This window comes from Saccoglossus kowalevskii, chromosome 8 (assembly GCF_978046115.1).
Source record: "Saccoglossus kowalevskii chromosome 8, keSacKowa6.1, whole genome shotgun sequence".
NCBI classification, from domain to species: Eukaryota; Metazoa; Hemichordata; class Enteropneusta; family Harrimaniidae; genus Saccoglossus; species Saccoglossus kowalevskii.
The window spans coordinates 17,104,023-17,124,332 of record NC_140648.1 but is presented as its reverse complement, the minus strand read 5'-3'; the positions used below and the strand labels follow the sequence as shown (position 1 = coordinate 17,124,332).

The following is a 20,310-nucleotide window of genomic DNA, read 5'->3' as shown; positions in this document are numbered from 1 at the left end:
ATCTGAAGTAATTTAATTTACTACATTTTAGATCATGAAGGACTAAACACAACCAAAAACAGTTTTCAATTTGAAAGAACCTTCAAGTTGCCACTAGAGGGTGCAATTTACATGTACATGTATATGAAATGGTGTATTCATTACTACCGTAAAATCTGTATTAGAAACCGCATTCCTAATTGAAGCTCCATCCATTCTTTTTGAACAATTGAGAACCAAAAAATTCACCATTTCTCATATGTGTAGATGCTCTAATAGAAGCCGCACCCCTCTGTTGCATTGTACCAGTTTAATAGAAGCCACGGCTTTTAATACAGATTTTACAGTACTAATAAAAAAAAGAAACAATTTTACCTTCTGTGAAGGTCTTCTTAATATTCATATTCCATGGGTGAGGAATATGTTTAGTCTTGATAATGATGTTAGGATGGGTGGTATTCAACACGCTAACTGTAAACAAAAACAAAATAGATTCTGATCAATATAAATAAACAAGCAGCCTGTCGACTGAGATAGCTAAGCTATGTACATTTCAATTCAACAACAGAAGATATCATTCGAAAATGAACAATATGTATAGTATCAAAAGCAATCAGACTTGCTGTTTTCAACAAGAATTTGAAAATATCACTTTTTACCAAAAATGACAAAAATATTCATCAAAATAAGATAATTGAAGATATCATCACGAAATGAACAAATCTGAGAGAGGTTTACCTGAGGTACCTATATGTACAGTATCAAAGCAATCAGACTTGCGATTTTTAACAAAAAGTTGAAAATATCACTTTTTACCGAAAAAGACGTAAACAGTCATCAAAATGAGAGAATTGAAGATAATATCACAAAATGAACAAATCTGAGAGAGGTTCACTTGAGTTACCTATATGTATAAAACAAGCAGCCTGTCGGCTCTAATAGCTGCGCTATTAGCAATGCACATTTCAATTAAACAACAGAAGATATTATTCAAAAATGAACAATATGTATATCAAAGCAATCAGACTTGCTGTTTTCAACAAGAATTTGAAAATATCACTTTTTACCAAAAATGACAAAAATATTCATCAAAATTAGAGAATTGAAGATATCATCACAAAATGAACAAATCTGAGAGAGGTCTACCCAAGGTACATACAGTACCAAAGCATTCTTGCTTGTAGTTTTCAAGAAGTCGAAAAAGTAAAAAGTCGACGATCGCCGATGGAAATCACTCATATGATAAGCTCCGCTTGACAAAGTCGACAGCAGAGCTAACAAGTGTATTTTTGACTTAATGTAAGAAGTTTATTAAAGCATCTACCTGTTCTATAACGTTCACATTGCGGTTTTACCCCAACATAAGTTGGAATAATTGTCTCTGCAATAACTACCCCATTCACGTCAACACAATAGCAATTTCCCTTGATGCATTGCAGTGGAGTGAAATACCCAGTTGATTCACAGGTCGGTTCCACTGCATTTAATCCTTTAGCTACTTGAGTCTGGTGGAAACAAGGTGGTTGAGCTGTAAAAACACAAATTAATGTGAAATCATTATTAAATCATTAATCATTAATCGAAGACCAGTCATGAATCAACCAATCATTGATCAAAGACCAGTCACTCAATCCAACTAAGTAACAGTTATAAAAATAAAGTTTACCAATCATCTTATTTAACAAGTGTGCCCTCTAACAGGACCGATTCTTTGGAGGATTCTGAGTCAAAATAAAATCGCTTAAAATCAAGTTTAATCAGCTTGTTGACAACTTGGATGTGGTAGACGTGGTACTGAAGATGCAAACTAAAATGCAATATGCCAACTAAAACTAGGTGGAACACATTCAAGCAATTTAATTATTAAGGCATACGTAGCTTAAAGCGGGGTGTCATCACATGCGCATGCGTCAGATGGCCATAGCCTGTCATTGTTTACAAACAAGCATTTACCCATGAGCCTTTGCGTTTTTAGCATATGTTGTTATCGTCGCTTGGGACTCAATTTCTGGTGATGATCCTCTTGCTTTAAACTTTCCAGCCAGGACACACAGCGGAAATTTCCATCCACCAATTTACTCTCCAATATACTTGAAAAGATTCATTAATATGTCTACAATATCTATATACACATGTACAGTTGAATGAGTCTATTATATTTATAGAAACTATTTTTAAGGATGCAATGAATTTATTATTATTACTCAATTTATACTTACTTGTGTTAGAAACAATTGAAACAATTATTGGTTTGACTGGTATGTAGTCCATGATTTTACTTGCTGTCGTACTGACGACAGTCCAGATGGTTTTCACACCGATAGGGGTCATTACAGTCATAGGTAGCACTGTAGTGTCGGCGTCAGTCGTAGTTTTAGTTGTGTCGAGAGTTGTCAGTGGAGTGATATCTGGCATCATAACTGTGATTGGCCCGTTTGGCGTGATAACTGTCACTGGTGTAAGTTTGTTATTTCCAGGATTCTCATTGGCCACAGTTTGCGAGTGTGTCGTATTTATGAATGGGAAAGTACCGAACTTCGGGTCCGTGAATCGAGATACGCTCAAATCAAACAGTTTTTCTGTGTTAACGTGTACAGTTTCGTACGGAGTCACCACAAACTGTTGGGTTGGGTATGCTGTTTTGGTCTCAGTGAACAGCTCCAATGGTTTTGTTACTCCGACATCAACGATGGTTAGTGAATAGTTTATGTAGGATGTTGTATTGGTAGATGCATGGGTTTTGACGCGGATGGTAACTGGACCTGTGGGTAATTGGATGGTGGTTGTATAGTCTGTTGTCATATTACTGTTGTCCGTTGTGTTTCTGGTTGGTACGGCGTTAGCGGGTAGACTTTTAGTTGTCAAGACACTTTGTGGTCCTGTTGGCGTGTTGAGGAGTAAGTACGTAGCAGTTGTGTTCGCAGCGACTGCGTCCGAGCCATCATATACAGTCATTGGTATCGCCCACATTGTAGTCACGCCAGATGCAGTCAATATAGTGAAGTTTCTAACTATTGGCTGCAGTGTTGATGAGAATATAACAGTGTTGTTTATTGTTGTATTCAGATTCACTGCAAATAAGAACATACAAAATAATTGTTATGAATTAACCTTTTCACCACCAGAATTTCTTGCCCAAATTTTTCTGCACTTTTTTTTCTTATACAGTATTCCTTAATATTTCTGGAAATGAACCTTAATTTTGGAGCCAACTGACAAAATTTGAGTAAATTTCATTTTTTTTGTGAAAAAAATTGGCAAAATTTTGTCTAAATCTTCTGTGCAGACTATATACAGGACTATTTTTAAATTTGTGATGGAGAGAGGAAACTGGTTGTGAGAAGATTATTATACGAACAGTAGCAGGATTAATTTTGTAGAGATATTAAATCAATATAGAATGGCCAGGAATAAAAGTCCATGTAAGTGATCAGCTTGTTAACAGATGGAGGAAGGGGCCTTCAGAAAAAGTATCAACAATGCATGCGGCTGTAGGTGACTTCTGAAGGTGCAAAAAACAAAATTATACTCATGAAAAGTGAATTTCTTTTTAGCAAATTGTTACCAAAATAATTTTACTCTTAGATTAATAAGGTCTTTTTTTAATGTACATGTATGGTAACCTATTTGGTTCAGAATTCGTTGTATATATTTCATGGAAAACACGACATGATGACTACAGCTCTTTGACAATAATTTTAGTTTTCATTTCTGTTTTACAAACTTACCATTTCTGTAAGGTTCACATACAGTTGTCATCTGAGCGGCAGTTGTGTAATGAAAAGTTCCTGGTATCGTAACACCAAAATGATCAACACAGTAACACACCTCGTCATCGCACTGCACTGGTGAGAACGTGCCACTCTTTGCATTGCAATTCATTTTTTTCAAACCCAGAGTTGTCGCAATCCACTGATGACGAGTACATGGCCCAACAGCTGAATACAAGTATACAACAAGGCATGAAATAAAAAAAATACCTGAGAAAATTTTTTGAAATAAAAGCCTCATAATTGAATTCAATCCAGAATTATTTTAAAATGTTACCGGTATTGTTGTCTTCTGAAACTAATATAAGATATAAGAAAATTTGGGGTAACTGACCTATTTTTTTTTTAATGAAATAGTAGTTATAAATACAAACATGGCAATCAGTTTTGAAATGCCGATATCATGGTTACTATGGTGACAGAAGACGTTTTTCCATATCTAAAATCTTTGTGGTGACATAGGATGAGAAATTTACATATCATGACAAGCATCTTTTGGTATTTTAAATTATTTTTAAATTTTAGGTTTTCGGCATGAACCTCAGGGACTACGTACCAAGGCCCTTGGCGAAATCATGTCAAATACGACTCTCTAACGGTCTTTCACTGATGATTTTATGTGTCACTTCCCACAATAGTGTGCCTTGTCTGTCATGATATTCTATGGTCCCCATTTTGTGACCGATTTCAACGATGGCGACTACTTGACTGTTAGTTATCACATGACATTTTATGTGATATGCCCTTGTGTAGTCACTTTTACCCATGTAATATGTCTAAAACAATATTTCTCAGTGAGATTTGGTTATATTTAAAGAAAAATCACAGCTACAAATGTATTGCCTCTTTAATATTACTATTATTTGACCTAGATTTTCAAATTTATATTTCAATACAACACAACACTACATAATTGTTTTACACTGTTGACTATTACTAATTCAAAGTACTGTGGAATACTTTATTTTCGCTGGAATTAATTTTCACTGAAAAGGCTTTTTGGGCGTTTTGTGTGGAATTTATTTTCACTGATTTTTGATGAGTTTAATGTGAAATATAGGAAAAAAGTATATTCGCTGGATTTTATTTTCATGGAAACATCCCTTCAGCGAAAATAGTGAAAATAAATTCCAAGTGAAAATAAAGTATTCTACAGTACTATAAAGAACGAAATGAAGTGGTCTCCTCTGTTCTACATTTATGAACATTGTACAGACTCAATATCAAGGATGTAAAAGCATGAATGGTACATTAATGACATTATGAAACAGTTTCATATAAAACTGGTGAATAAAATAATTAAAATTTGATAGATGTGTTACTATGCTTACCTGTTGCCATGGTTTCAGTCATAATTTTGCGAGTAGTTTTTGTCACATTTGTTACAGTTGTGTTGATTAAAGTCACTGAAATACAAACATTAAAAAATCAATTATCATAATACTGTAATAATTATTATAAAGTTATCAAGTTGTCACTGAATGTCTACAAATCAAATTTCAACTGAATATCTATTAATCAAATTTTCAACGATTGTTTACAAATCAAATTCCCACTGAATGTCTATTAATCAAATTCCCACTGAATGTCTATTACCGGTAATCAAATTTCCTTTGAATGTCTAAAAATGAAATTTCCACTGAATCTCTACAGATCAAATTCCACTGAAATGTCTAATAATAAAATTGTCACTGCCTGCCTGTAGATCGGAATCAACTTTCCACTATTTAAAATATCATCAACAGTCGACTGAACATTTCAACCAAACTTACAGTGTTTATATTGTTGACATTCAGGCTCTCTAACGAAACTCTCAGTGTCAAGACGTGTGATAGTGCCTGGGATGGTAACACCCTTCTGATCTACACAGCGACAAACGCTATTATAACACTGCAGTGGTTTAAAAGTATTGTCAGTTTCACATAATGGTCCACTAACTCCCAGCATTTTGGCAATCTGTTTTTGATGAGTACATGGTGATAAACCTGCAGAAAAATTAATAGTATTAAAGTAACGTTATGTTAATGTATTATGGAAACAAAATTAAAAAATATCATTGAACTGTCAATTACCAGGCAACTACAGGTTACATTCTAGTAAAGTTTTGTTAAAATCAACTCCTATAGCCAATCACGATGCACCATGTTGACTACAGTAACCAATCATCATGCACCATGTTGACTACAATAACCAATCACGATGCACCATGTTGACTACAGTAACCAATCATTATGCATCATGTTGACTACAGTAACCAATCATCATTCACCATGTTGACTACAGTAACCAATCATCATGCATTATGTTGACTACAGTAACCAATCATCATTCACCATGTTGACTACAGTAACCAATCATCATGCATTATGTTGACTACAGTAACCAATCATTATGCATCATGTTGACTACAGTAACCAATCATCATTCACCATGTAGACTACAGTAACCAATCATCATGCATTATGTTGACTACAGTAAAAAATCATCATTCACCATGTTGACTACAGTAACCAATCATCATGCATTATGTTGACTACAGTAACCAATCATCATTCACCATGTTGACTACAGTAACCAATCATCATGCATTATGTTGACTACAGTAACCAATCATTATGCATCATGTTGACTACAGTAACCAATCATCATTCACCATGTTGACTACAGTAACCAATCATCATGCATTATGTTGACTACAGTAACCAATCATCATTCACCATGTTGACTACAGTAACCAATCATCATGCATTATGTTGACTACAGTAACCAATCATCATGCATTATGTTGACTACAGTAACCAATCATCATTCACCATGTTGACTACAGTAACCAATCATCATGCATTATGTTGACTACAGTAACCAATCATCATTCACCATGTTGACTACAGTAACCAATCATCATGCATTATGTTGACTACAGTAACCAATCATCATTCACCATGTTGACTACAGTAACCAATCATCATGCATTATGTTGACTACAGTAAAAAATCATCATTCACCATGTTGACTACAGTAACCAATCATCATGCATTATGTTGACTACAGTAAAAAATCATCATTCACCATGTTGACTACAGTAACCAATCATCATGCATTATGTTGACTACAGTAACCAATCATCATTCACCATGTTGACTACAGTAACCAATCATCATGCATTATGTTGACTACAGTAACCAATCATCATGCATTATGTTGACTACAGTAACCAATCATCATGCATTATGTTGACTACAGTAACCAATCATCATTCACCATGTTGACTACAGTAACCAATCATGTTGATTACAGTAAATAGAGTATTCAGTCATAATATAATATGAAGTTATTACAAGGATACGGCAAAGTATACATGAAGACAGGGAGTATCAACGGACGTGCAGCAGTATCCTCGTAATAACTTTATTATACATCTTTTGCTCCCAGGAATACATCATTGGAATGCTGAAATCCAAGAACAGATTTAGCGAACTTCTTTGTGTGGAGTCCAGTCAAACCATGGGGCAGCCATGTTTGTTTTTTATTATTAGAGGACGCTTATGCGCATAATCATTCCATATTTGGAATTTGCATTTCCTAATATGGTAGGATAAAAATACCCAGTGCAATACTGCAAAACTACGGCATGCTGTAACTTATGGTGTTACGGTGACAGATGTATAATAATTGGCATAACTTACTAGTATTGGTGACAATTGGAACAATGATGGGGTTTGTGGCATTGCTTGTTGAATTGGTAGTCTGTTTCAATGTATAAATTGTCTGCGTTCCATTGGTCGTCATAATAGTCACAGCTACAACCTTCGTAGGAGTGTCCCAATTAAAGGTGATATTAAAGGTTTCTTCAGGAATGGTGAATATATCTGGTATCTCTGTACTATCAGTAGCAATAGTGGTTGTAACGACAGCCTGGATTTTCTCAGTCCCAGTCGGAGTCATTAAAGAAACTTCAGTCACAACAGGTTTTACCAGCGGGTTTAGAATCATGCTGCCGATAATGGTGGTGTTCATACTCACTATAAATAAAAGAAGAGTAACAAAAAAAAATTGTTGAAAATTTAGACACAGCTTCTTAGAGGCAGTTAGTCAGTCTGCTAAGTTACTTAACCATGTCATCTGTTGATGCTTTTCCTACTCATTTTGTAAATCTATGGATGCTTTTATCAGGCAATGTGTTCATGATAGCAATATACATAGCGATCTATAATGGCCAATAACCTACTACAGAATTCAACTTACCTCCTCTGAATGGTTCACAATTTGGTGGTGAGGACCCTTCAATATTGAAGTTAACAGTATAGGGTATAGTCCTACCATCTCGATCAACACACCAGGACAGGTCGTTATGCTGCTGCAGTGGTGAAAACGTGCCATTCTGGAGACACGTCAGACTGGTACGAAAACCAAGTTTCTTCATAATGTGTTGATGACGTGTACATGGTCCAAAATCTAAAACAATACGGGAGGTAATATATTATTTCAATTGAATATTAAATACCATTAATATATTCAATACTTTTAAAAAAAAATTTCGTTACTGTCATCAATCTCATATTCGTATATTTCTGCGATAAATACACAGAATATAAGTATGAGCCAACACTTATCATATAAAACGCATTTGATTCACATACTTTTGGGTGGATATTTGTGCATATTAATCACCTAATTTGCATAATTAACATATTAAAGTATATCTCACTTGTAATTTTGTTCATTCCTTCAGGTAGTAATGCAGCTAATGGGTTGGTTTTGGTGACAACAGTTGTATCGTTAGTATTAATAACACTCACTGAAAATAAACATAGTACACCTATTAAAAACCTGCTCTCACAGAACATGTAGTGTAATATAATATATCTATAGATATAATAATAACAAGCAGCCTGTCAGCTGGAATAGCTCCACTGTTAGCAATGCACATTGCAATTAAAGAACAGAAGATATCCTTAGAAAAAGAACAAAATGTATAGTATCAAAACAATCGGACTTGCTGTTTTCAACAAGAATTCAAAAATATCACTTTTCACCAAAAATGACAAAAACTATCATCAAAATTAGAGAATTGAAGATATCATCATGAAATGAACAATCTAAGAGGGGTTTGCCCAAGGTACATATACAAATCTGAGAGTGGTCCACATGTAGAACCTATATATGTAATATCAAAGCAATTGGACTTGCGGTTTTTAACAAGAAGTCGAAAATATCCCTTTTTACCAAAAATGACAAAAATATTCACCAAAATTAGAGAATTAAAGATATCATTACAAAATGAACAAATCTGAGAGAGGTCCACATGTAGTACCTATATATATAATATCAAAGCAATTGGACTTGCGGTTTTTAACAAGAAGTCTAAAATATCACTTTTTACCAAAAATGAAAAAATATTCACCAAAATTAGACAATTGAAGATACCGGTATCATCATGAAATGAACAAACCTAGAGATCTACCCAAGGTACATACACACCAAGTATCAAAGCATTCAGGCTTGTAGTTTTCAAGAAGAAGTCGAAAAAGTAAAAAATTGACACGAACGACAACGGACAATCACTCATATGATAAGCTCCGCTCGTCAAAGTTGACAGCGGGGGCTAAGGAGTATTTATATATTGCCAGAATTCATTAAGTAGTTTGAAAAGTTACACCACACTATACGCTTTACAAAAAAAAATATATTCATTTGGAAAATGTCTTTGTTCAAGTAGAAGAGAATTCCAGAGTTGTATGTGAAAAACCATGTACTTTGTATTTTTCGGCTTTGATTCGATATGATTCGTTCAATGCTGCAGGTTAATGCAAAAATTCACTCGTGTTAACAAATGAGCTTCCCTAACAGAAGATGTCTGAGAACTTAATCCTGTGGTACTGTAGGATACTTTATTTTCACTTGGAATTTATTTTCGCTATTTTCACTGAAGGGATAATTCCATGAAAATATAATCCAGCGGATATACATTTTTTCCTATATTTTACATTAATCTCATCAAAAATCAGTGAAAATAAATTCCAAGCAAAACGCCCAAAAAGCCTTTTTAGCGAAAATTTATTCCAGCAAAAATAAGGTATTCACAAAATGAAGCTGAGAAGGTTCACTCGTCATGCCTTAGAATCAAGATATGATTAAAACCATTTGTGGGCCATATTGGTTTGACAATCTGCTGAGTATTAAGTGATATCGCCAAATGCCAAATCGCCAAATTAACCCTTTGAATGCCACATTTTTTCATGCCAAAATTTGTCATGCATTTTACTTCAATTTTGAACCAAATAACCATAATTTCAAATTGACTACATGTTTTAACAAAAATTTTGTGGACAAAATCAGAAAAGACAAGTACGTATCAAGTTTTGTGAGTGGTGACTAAGTTCGAAGTGTGAAAGGGTGAATGTGACGTAACAGCTGCTCTATATCAATTCTCGGGGGCGGACATGAAAACAAAGGCCAAAAACTTAAAGAAAACGGTACTTTGGGATGGTTGTTAAGACTCCCCTGAACAGTGTAACAAGATAACCCAAGCATGTCCAACATGTATAAATTTGGTTGTCCAGGATTACTTCAAAGTTGATTTTGTGCTATTTTTTCAAATTTAGCTATTTTCACCAGCTCATCGACCGGCATTCCACAGCAGCTCGTGCAGAGCCCATAGAAATACATGGTGGTGGTGCGCGACTTAGCAACGTAGAATGTCTTGTGACGTAGCTCCGCCCCCGAGGATAGTACTATTTCCCTCTGAACACTAGATCGAATTAAGTTTAGATAATTTACCTGTTGCGTACTGAGAACAAGTTGGTGGAGTATTCCAAGTTGGCGTGATGGTCTCTGGAATTATGACATTATTGACATCCAGACATGCACACACATATCTGTCACACTGTAGTGGTTCAAAATATCCATTAGGTTTACAATCAGGAAGTTTGTTATCCTTATTCATCATTGTTAAAATTTGGTGCATTCGAAAGCAAGGTCGTAGATCTGAAATGACAAAAACAAAAAAATCAAGCTTGCAGCTGATGCAGAGAAAATGATTGTATTATTAGGGAATCTAAGCAAGCATTACCAGAGGACCTGCTCACAGCAAGCAGTACCAGAGATGTTTCTCACAGCAAGCAGTACCAGAGGAGCTTTTCTCAGCAAGCATTACCAGAGTAGCTTCTCTCAGCAAGGATTACCAGAGGAGCTTCTCTCAGCAAGGATTACCAGAGGAGCTTTTCTCAGCAAGCATTACCAGAGTAGCTTCTCCAAGCAAGCATTACCAGAGGAGCTTCTCTCAGCATGGATTACCAGAGGAGCTTCTCTCAGCAAGGATTACCAGAGTAGCTTCTCACAGCAAGCATTACCAGAGGAGCTTCTCTCAGCAAGGATTACCAGAGGAGCTTCTCTCAGCAAGGATTACCAGAGTAGCTTCTCTCAGCAAGGATTACCAGAGGAGCTTTTCTCAGCAAGCATTACCAGAGGAGCTTCTCCAAGCAAGCATTACCAGAGGAGCTTCTCTCAGCATGGATTACCAGAGGAGCTTCTCTCAGCAAGGATTACCAGAGTAGCTTCTCACAGCAAGCATTACCAGAGGAGCTTCTCTCAGCATGGATTACCAGAGGAGCTTCTCTCAGCAAGGATTACCAGAGTAGCTTCTCACAGCAAGCATTACCAGAGGAGCTTCTCTCAGCAAGGATTACCAGAGTAGCTTCTCACAGCAAGCATTACCAGAGGAGCCTCTCTCAGCATGGATTACCAGAGGAGCTTCTCTCAGCAAGGATTACCAGAGTAGCTTCTCTCAGCAAGGATTACCAGAGGAGCTTTTCTCAGCAAGCATTACCAGAGTAGCTTCTCCAAGCAAGCATTACCAGAGGAGCTTCTCTCAGCAAGGATTACCAGAGTAGCTTCTCACAGCATGATTACCAGAGGAGATTCTCTCAGCAAGCATTACCAGAGAAGTTTCTCTCAGCAAGCATTACCAGAGTAGCTTCTCACAGCAAGGATTACCAGAGCAGCATTTAACAGCAATCATTTCCAGAGTAGCTTCTCATAGCTCGCATTGCCAGAGTAGTTCCTATAAACTCGGGCGGAAATTGTGTTCGAAAAAGACAACACATTATCTACTCGAAAAACAGGATCTGACAAAATGATTCAAGATAAATTATAAATCAGATCAGCCCATTACAGGTGATACTTACTAGTGTTTTCAACAATAGGTACAACTATTGGAGCGGTAGTGGTAACTGTGGTCTGTTTGATGGTTGATTCAGGGACAGTATAGACAACTCTCTGCCCCATGGATGTAGGTATCGACATTGGTGTAATAACTGGAATGGCCACTGGTATTGGTGGTACAGCAGAAGTTGTTGTCAAATTTACTGAAAAGTTAAAACATATTAGGAGGTCATTTATATTTTTAAATTTCATTACAATGGTTAGTCTATATGCAAGTCAAATTCAAATGTTGCTTTCTACTGAGCATGTTACTGAGCATATATGCAATGCATGATGGGAGAGGAATTCAAATGTTGCCCTACTGAGTATGTTACTGAGCATATATGCAATGCATGATGGGAGAGGAATTCAAATGTTGCCCTACTGAGTATGTTACTGAGCATATATGCAATGCATGATGGGAGAGGAATTCAAATGTTGCCCTACTGAGTATGTTACTGAGCATATATGCAATGCATGATGGGAGAGGAATTCAAATGTTGCCCTACTGAGCATGTTACTGAGCATATATGCAATGCATGATGGGAGAGGAATTCAAATGTTGCCCTACTGAGCATGTTACTGAGCATATATGCAATGCATGATGGGAGAGGAATTCAAATGTTGCCCTACTGAGTATGTTACTGACAAAATAATTATCTCCTGCGATTCAAGGGGACATTAGCATACTGACAACCAAAGAAATCAAAGCCATATTATGCATGTATTATGTATGGAGTTTAAGAGGTTATAACCAATGCAGAGGTCACTCACCATTTCTGAAGATCTCACAGTTTGGAATGTAAGTTGTTTTAGTTATCGGTGTCACTGTACCAGGTATTGTTCTACCTTGCACATCCACGCAGTAATAAACATTATTCGTCGACTGCAGAGGTGTAAATGTACCATTCTCAGCCTCACATTGCATGCTGGGTAAAGCCATATTGGTAGTGGTTCTCATTGTACTGTAGCAAACTAAAAAACAAAACAAAAACATTGAGTGATTTTAATAAGAGATTCTCTCATTTTCAGGCATAATTTGCCCTTTTCTAAGCTAATCGGGAAACACCTAGTTTATTAAATTTTCAAAACTCAACTTTCATTGGCTTATTAAAGTATTAATATTAACACCCTGTCTTGATTACATATTCTACAGTTTATTCGAACATGTTTATCGGCCAGCAATTAATAAATAAACAAACAAACAAACAAATAAATAAATAAATAAACAAACAAACAAATAAATAAATAAATCATAAACAATCATACTTACTCGTGTCCCTCTTTTCAGTAATGCCATGAGTAGCTGTGGTTGCCATAGTAACAGCAGTCCCAGTTGTATTGACAATAGTTACTAGAAAACATAAATAATGGTTATAAGATGAAGCTGATAAAAAAAAAGATTATAAACAATACAATTCACTGCATCTTCAAAGTTTGCTGTATTGCACAGATTATGAATATTTTAATTTATTAGAAATGTGAATTCAAATTATGGAAAGATTAATAATAATTAATAAAATATGCAATATTTCCAAAAATTGCATCACCTTGTTGTTCAGTTCAATTCTTTAACCACCAAATAGTTGGATTAAGAAGATGTAACGTTATATTACAAAGACACCACAAAGTATGCGTATCAGAGAATATGCAGTAGCATCAATTTATTCGGTAGATAAACCCTGTACCGTCTTTGTGCATACTTTGCGGTATCCTTGTAATAACCTCATTATTATATGTAAGTCACTGCTACTATGTACTCACCATTCCAATATTTATCACATACGAGCGTCAGAGTCTTGGTGTACGGCGTAATTGGGGCAGCAGTTCCTGGTATGATAGTACCCTGGGTATCAATACAGTAACATACTTTGCTAGTACATTGCAAAGGCGTAAATGTGCTGTTAGCGTGACAAGTTGGTGGTTTAACGCCCATCGCCATGGCAACTTCTTGCATTTTGATGCAGGTTGGTGTGGCTGTAAAATAAGCAAATTATTAAAAAATCATGATTCGCAAAATATTAAAAAATCATGATTTGTGGTGGATACACTTTCAAAATAATTGGCCGAAATATAGTTCAATTTAAAATTGTGGGAACTGTCATAGGAAACTGTCTCAAATTTTGAAGTCTAGGAAGATGGGAAAGTTTTGTAGCATTGAGAGATTACAGTGGCCGTTAAAACAAAATGATCAGGAAAAATGCTATCTCCCTACCAATTGCTCTTGCAAAAGTGTAATATTTCTAGAAATCTTGCCAGCAGCATATTATTTTGTTCTCATTTTTATGTATTAAAATTATTTTATTATTTATTTAATATTCACTATTGGCCACTGATCTTGATAAATAATTTGGAAACAATTAATATGAAGAAAAATTATATGAATGGTGACAAAAACTGATGCTGAAAGAGTTGGTAACACTTACTTGTTGTATCTATGGTCTCGGCAGGTGCTCCCGGCACATAATTTACTTCCGGTCCGGTTGGAAGGAAGGAAGTGAGAGCAGTGACTGATGGCAACACCTTTGGCATTGGGAGACTGGCAGCACTGGTACACAGATTAACTGTCATATAAATTACAATAATTAATGCAAAGTTAATAGCGTTTGTCACGCTTGCGAAATGTTCTAAAAATAGAACTGATGTGATCATACACTCCATGACATTTTCAATCTCAACTAAACTTTTTAGTTGTTTGATGATTTGTTGTGAACCAAATGCTAATTAAAACACCAAAATTAATAACAATTAGTAAATGCTTTGATATTAATCCGTTTCTTACTTTAGTTGATCAATTAACAACAAGTGACAGAGGACATTCAATTTCATAATTATTTTGTATTGAAAGCGAGAGAGTTGTTACCTACGTATGCGTCAGATGGTCATAGCGTGTCATTGTTTACAAACAAGCATCTACCTATGAGTCTTTGCGTTTTTAGCTCGTGTTGTTATCGTCGCTTGGGACACAATTCCCGCGCGTCCGCAGGTGACGACCCTCTCGCTTTAATTATTTAAACATCATAATTTCCCTCCTAAAATGTTGGTGCTACATTTTTCACATTTTTAAGTATTTTCTAGAATTTATTTGAAATTATTAATTTTGGATCAAATAGACAGAATTTTTTATTTTCAACAGGTCTGATTTATTTAAAAATGATTTATGTTTAATTTTGTGATAAAAGTTACTTTAGCAAAGTATAAATTTTCAGAAAGCTGTAGTATAGGCGAACATGACTGCTGTACACAATTTGATGAAGTTACAAAATAACCGAGAAGTCGCTCACATTCATAGACATTGCTGATTGTTCAGTCGAACATCAGTGTAACAGTCACATTTGGTTTTTGTCTGTGAGGTTTGGGGACAAGGTTGAAACAATATGTGAGTTTCCCCATGATGCATTTCACTTGTTGGTTTCACGTTTATTTGTGAGAGACAAAAGAACGCTACATTATTATGTAAATATTGTTTTGCCGTTCTAAGTAAGGAGGTAATCCCTCTATTGTTTACTTCAGTAAGATGTACATGGTAGGTGCTTTCAAAGACAATATGATGTTTCATTGACACACGGGCATTTTTAATGCTGTAACTAGTTAAGTCTGGCACACCAGCATGCAACAGAAAATTGTACAGTGATATTCAAAAAATATTACTATAGTTATAGAATTTGATAATTTAAAGCGAGAGAGTAGTCACCTGCACATGCGTCAGATGGCCATAGTGTGTCTTTGTTTATAAACAAGCGTCTACGCATGAGCCTTTTCGTTTTTAGCATGTGTTGTTATCGTCGCTTACGTGCACAGGTGACGACCCTCCCGATTTAAATTTTTTGAACAAAATAAAAGTAAAAACATATAATAATAAGACATACATGTAAGGTACCACAACAGTTTAGTTTCTGCTTTCAGAAGCTTGATTCCTACAGCCATCTACATTCTGAATTTTTTTTGGAATACATTTCCCAATCAGTCACTAAAATCGTTTTGACTCAGTTTAATCAGTTCAATTAGACAGAAAACTCAAGCTGCAACATGGGAGTACAGCATGATACACACACATTGTAAACTCCATTCAAGATTTATTAAATACGCATACCCATTCTGTAGATCTCACAGTTTGGACGTTTAGTCGTTGACGTGAGCGGTGTCATGGTACCAGGGATTAATACGCCCTTCAAATCAACGCAGAATGCTGCGCTATTGTATTCTTGGTACGGATTGAATGTGCCGTTCTCGCTGTGGCACGTCAGGTGCCAGAGATTCAGATCTCTTGTCATGTGACCTTGTTTGAGACATCGTTGTTCAACTGTAAAAACAAAAAAAAGTCCTTTGAACACAAAAAGTATATAAGTGTAATACAATATTTATATAAAGTATTACAAGATGAAAAATATACTTGTCATTAATTATTTAAATAAATGTATATGGCAATTGTGGATGCACAATATCTTGTTTGACATAGAATAAATACAACATACATTGTTTGAAATCTGAACGATGCGCTGCTACACCTTATAAATAATTTCAATAATTCATTTCTGATTGTCTGGTCAGCATAATGCTAACTGTAAACAAGATAAATTTTCTTTAATAAGGCCAGACTTTTTTTATTCCTTGTTTCTCGAGTTTTTATAAGGGAATTTTTTTTTAGGAGGGTGGACAAAAAATTAAATTAATTCTTCTTTTTCACTAGATTTGTGTGATTCTCAAAGAATTGTAAGTGAGATCATTGATTGAAGAGAAGAAATGAAATAAAATTTTATTCCATTTATAACCTTGTTTCATTGATCATGATACTCCCATGAAAATCGGGTTTGTTATGCGGCGGGCGAAAAAAAAATGAAGATAAAAATAATTTTTTTTTAGCAATTTTTTGCACTTACAATTCGGCGGGCGCGAAAAATTACGCCGAAATAAAATTTTATTTTTATTTTTTAACAGCGACACTTTTTTAATAGCAAATATTCATAAATGACGAATTAGTCACATGACTCACCTGCTGGGTTCTCTATGCTGGAAGACGAGTAAGCTGGAGTTATATCAACTGTAGTAATAAAAAAAAACACAGGAAACTTGAGATTATATAAATTAGCTAGGCAATATAATAAAATAAAGCAATTAAAAGAACTACATATATATTTTGTTGGAATGGTAAATATTGCTTGACATTATTAAATTTTTTAATGTATTTTTGACCTAACCTGCGCTGAAATCCTGGCACTTCAATGATGGCACTGGTGTACCTGGATACATTGGCGTAATTGTATGTACAAGTACAGTACCCCAGACATCCACGCAGTATGTCACATTATTAATTGTTTGTTGTGGAATAAATGTACCATCTTTATTACATTGTGCTGGTTCAGCTCCCATGAGCTCAGCAATCAATTGTTGTTTTCTACAATGTGGCATGCCTGAAAACAAACAGGGAACCAGAATCAACAACGATGACGATAACAACAAGGGCAGACATTTTTCGGTCACATAGATTTCCCCTCATTTATGATGATATGGACAACGTAAAAATTGAAATAATATTGTGAAAAATGAACATATTAAATTCCATGTAGCAGAATTAATTTTCATTATATTCAAAATGGCCGCTTGGATTACCTAAAAACAAGAAAACAATGATGAGTTCTCAACATTTTTACATAATGAAAACAGTATGTTATACAACTATGAATATATGTAGAATACAATTGTGATGTTAGTTTACTAGTTGGGCAAGCTTTAAAGGCCCAGGTATACTATAAATACGCTCCTAAACAATAGGGGTTATTTCCTTGCTTGTCACGCTGTAGTAAACAGCTCCAGCGAAGCTCCGGTAAAAACGTGTTTTCTCGAACTTACAGGTCGATTATGTCGTGCCAAAGTGGATGCATGTGACTATGAATATCACAGCAGTGACTGTGTGTAGTATTTATGACAATAAATAGTGTACGAGCTGAGATTTTGGCGGATAAAAGTCAAAAACACGAACCAGGGAAAGGGACGCGCTACTAATCTTGAATAATTAACTACTGTCGATCAAAGTCACATTATGTTGGACCGCTGAAACAGGATGTGTCATAGGCTATGCAAGTGATTAACAACACTCATTAGCATAGCCACACCTCCAATTCACACTTGCTCGGGGCAAGTGAATTGGACCTTTAAGAGGAATTCTGGCCTAAAAGTTGACGAGTCTATTCAAATCATTGTTAATCAAATTGTTAATCCAAACTGCATATAGCATATAGAATAAACACCTCCTGTAACAGTTGTATACATAAGCAAAAGATGGTTGGGCCATACAAATTACATTTCCCATGATGCAATTGTGCAATATCCCAGACATTATAGTGCTATGGTTTAAGACTATTATTAAAGGCTCCAATATGATGTTCTTCATGAAATTACCCAAAAATATTGTTCCAGAACAATTAAAATGTGTAAAACATTGTTTTTAAATGTGAGGACGTCATTAGATGAAAAGATTGGCGACCCCGATAAAGTTGCCAAGACAACAAAACCTATGATGGCAACTTACTCTTTGTAGTGATCGGTGATGTTGCAATGGTGTGTGGGTAATTAGGTACATTCCATACAGTGGTTGGACCTTCTGGCTTCTGTACGGTGACCGGCGTTAACAACGGCATAGGTGGAACAGTAATAGAAGTACTCAAATTGACTGCAAAACAAATACAAGTCATTGTCAATGACATAGCCTTTATTTGTATTATAGACACGAGATATATATATGACATATTATTATACATCTTTTCCTCCCACGAATACATAATGGGAATGCCAAAATCCAAAACATTTAGAACAGATTTAGCGAACTTCTTTTTTGTGGGGTCCGGTCTAAACCGGGAGCAGCCATGTTTGTTTTTTATTATTAGAGGATGCTTACATGCATAATTGTTCCATATTTGGAATTCACATTTCCTAATATGGTAGGATGAAAATACCCAGTGCAATACCGCAAAATAACGGCACGCTGTTACTTATGGCGTTACGGTGACAGATGTATTATAATAATATGTGATATATGTGATGAAGTTTCAACTTGATTGATCCAGGCATGTTGAATATATATATCAGAAACTGCATTCTTTGAAACAAAATGGCTGCCAGCCAGCCATTTTGAACTTGATCCAAATAATAAAATGATGTGCATGTACAAATTTTATAGAAAATCCATTCATGCATGCCTGAGATCGAATTCCAGAATGGTGAAACAAAATGCATGTGCCAGACATAATAATGCCTGAAGTTTGAACTAGATCTGCCTAAGCATGTGTGAGGTCAATCCATAAGTACCTATTTTCAGATATTTCAGATTAATATTAAAAACAAAACGTAGTAACAAACATCCTCCCTGAATTGTAACATGGTATTTAAGTGCATGTTATATGTATTTCCATTTAAAATTGGTTATCTCATGCACAGTCTGATACACATTTGCAAACCTACCAATAAAATCTTTACAGAAAACAAGATGTCAGAAAATCAAAATGCAAAAAATCTTTTAATGAGTTGGTTTTTAAACCCAGTATAGTATTCTCATGGGATTTGGGCGATACATTACCAAGTATAGCATTACAAGATAAATGATTTACTTTATTGAACACATACAACAATGCATATTTCCACTGAGATCAGTGACCTTTGAATGTGTATAATCAGTGATCAGTCGAGTAGAAACAGTCAAAATATTTTATCAGATTTTTTCTATTTTGCATGATATTTTTATACAGAACATCAGTTGTTCATACTCAGGAAAGACTTTATACTGATGAATAAGGTGACCAAGTTTGGAATAGAATTAGTAAAGTTATTGTGCACACAATAACAATTATTAACGGCGACAACAACGACGATGACGACAATGCCGGACAGAAATTTTCCCCTTAATATACTTTTCCCTTCCATTTTTGATGGTACGGGCAAGGTAATAACATTTTTCAAAAGTTGATATAAATGACAGTAGTGAAATGCAGAAAGGGCATCCTATACAACTGACCAACAAGGTAAAAGACATTCTCCCAGCATTACCGTATCTGAATTGTTCACAAGAAGGACGTCCCATCTTATCAACTAAAGTGACAGTTCGTGGAATAGTTACACCATTTATATCAACACAGTAACAAACGTTCTCCCAGCATTGTAATGGAGTGAAGGTACCATTCTCAGAATGACATGTTAGGGGTTCAATACCATGCTGTCTTGCTAACTGTCGATGCTTGGTACAAACAGGAATATCTGAAATAACACAATATATACAAGGGAATGCAAACAAAATAAGAATAAGGTAAGCAGGTATGTATGTTCTGATTGGTTATACAGCAGATTTGGATGTTCTAATTGGTTACCG

The 20,310-nt window shown here is 35.3% G+C and overlaps 1 protein-coding gene across 1 annotated transcript in view; it reads right to left on the bottom strand.

Annotated features, from left to right (window-relative positions):
* The window catches only part of LOC100375067 (uncharacterized), a 69,975-nt gene that overhangs the window by 17,050 nt on the left and 32,615 nt on the right, over positions 1-20,310 (bottom strand). Inside the window, exons 28-47 of the mRNA XM_085502731.1 lie at positions 19,992-20,198; positions 18,481-18,621; positions 17,150-17,362; positions 16,945-16,992; positions 16,045-16,254; positions 14,378-14,515; positions 13,716-13,928; positions 13,225-13,338; positions 12,726-12,926; positions 11,936-12,115; positions 10,530-10,736; positions 8,458-8,547; positions 7,995-8,204; positions 7,436-7,771; positions 5,522-5,734; positions 5,081-5,155; positions 3,708-3,917; positions 2,199-3,050; positions 1,304-1,507; positions 355-450 (exon numbers count right to left, since the gene is read on the bottom strand). Of these exons, the coding sequence (XP_085358857.1) occupies positions 355-450; positions 1,304-1,507; positions 2,199-3,050; positions 3,708-3,917; positions 5,081-5,155; positions 5,522-5,734; positions 7,436-7,771; positions 7,995-8,204; positions 8,458-8,547; positions 10,530-10,736; positions 11,936-12,115; positions 12,726-12,926; positions 13,225-13,338; positions 13,716-13,928; positions 14,378-14,515; positions 16,045-16,254; positions 16,945-16,992; positions 17,150-17,362; positions 18,481-18,621; positions 19,992-20,198 (4,158 nt within the window). The remainder of the gene's footprint in view (positions 1-354; positions 451-1,303; positions 1,508-2,198; positions 3,051-3,707; positions 3,918-5,080; positions 5,156-5,521; positions 5,735-7,435; positions 7,772-7,994; positions 8,205-8,457; positions 8,548-10,529; positions 10,737-11,935; positions 12,116-12,725; positions 12,927-13,224; positions 13,339-13,715; positions 13,929-14,377; positions 14,516-16,044; positions 16,255-16,944; positions 16,993-17,149; positions 17,363-18,480; positions 18,622-19,991; positions 20,199-20,310) is intronic.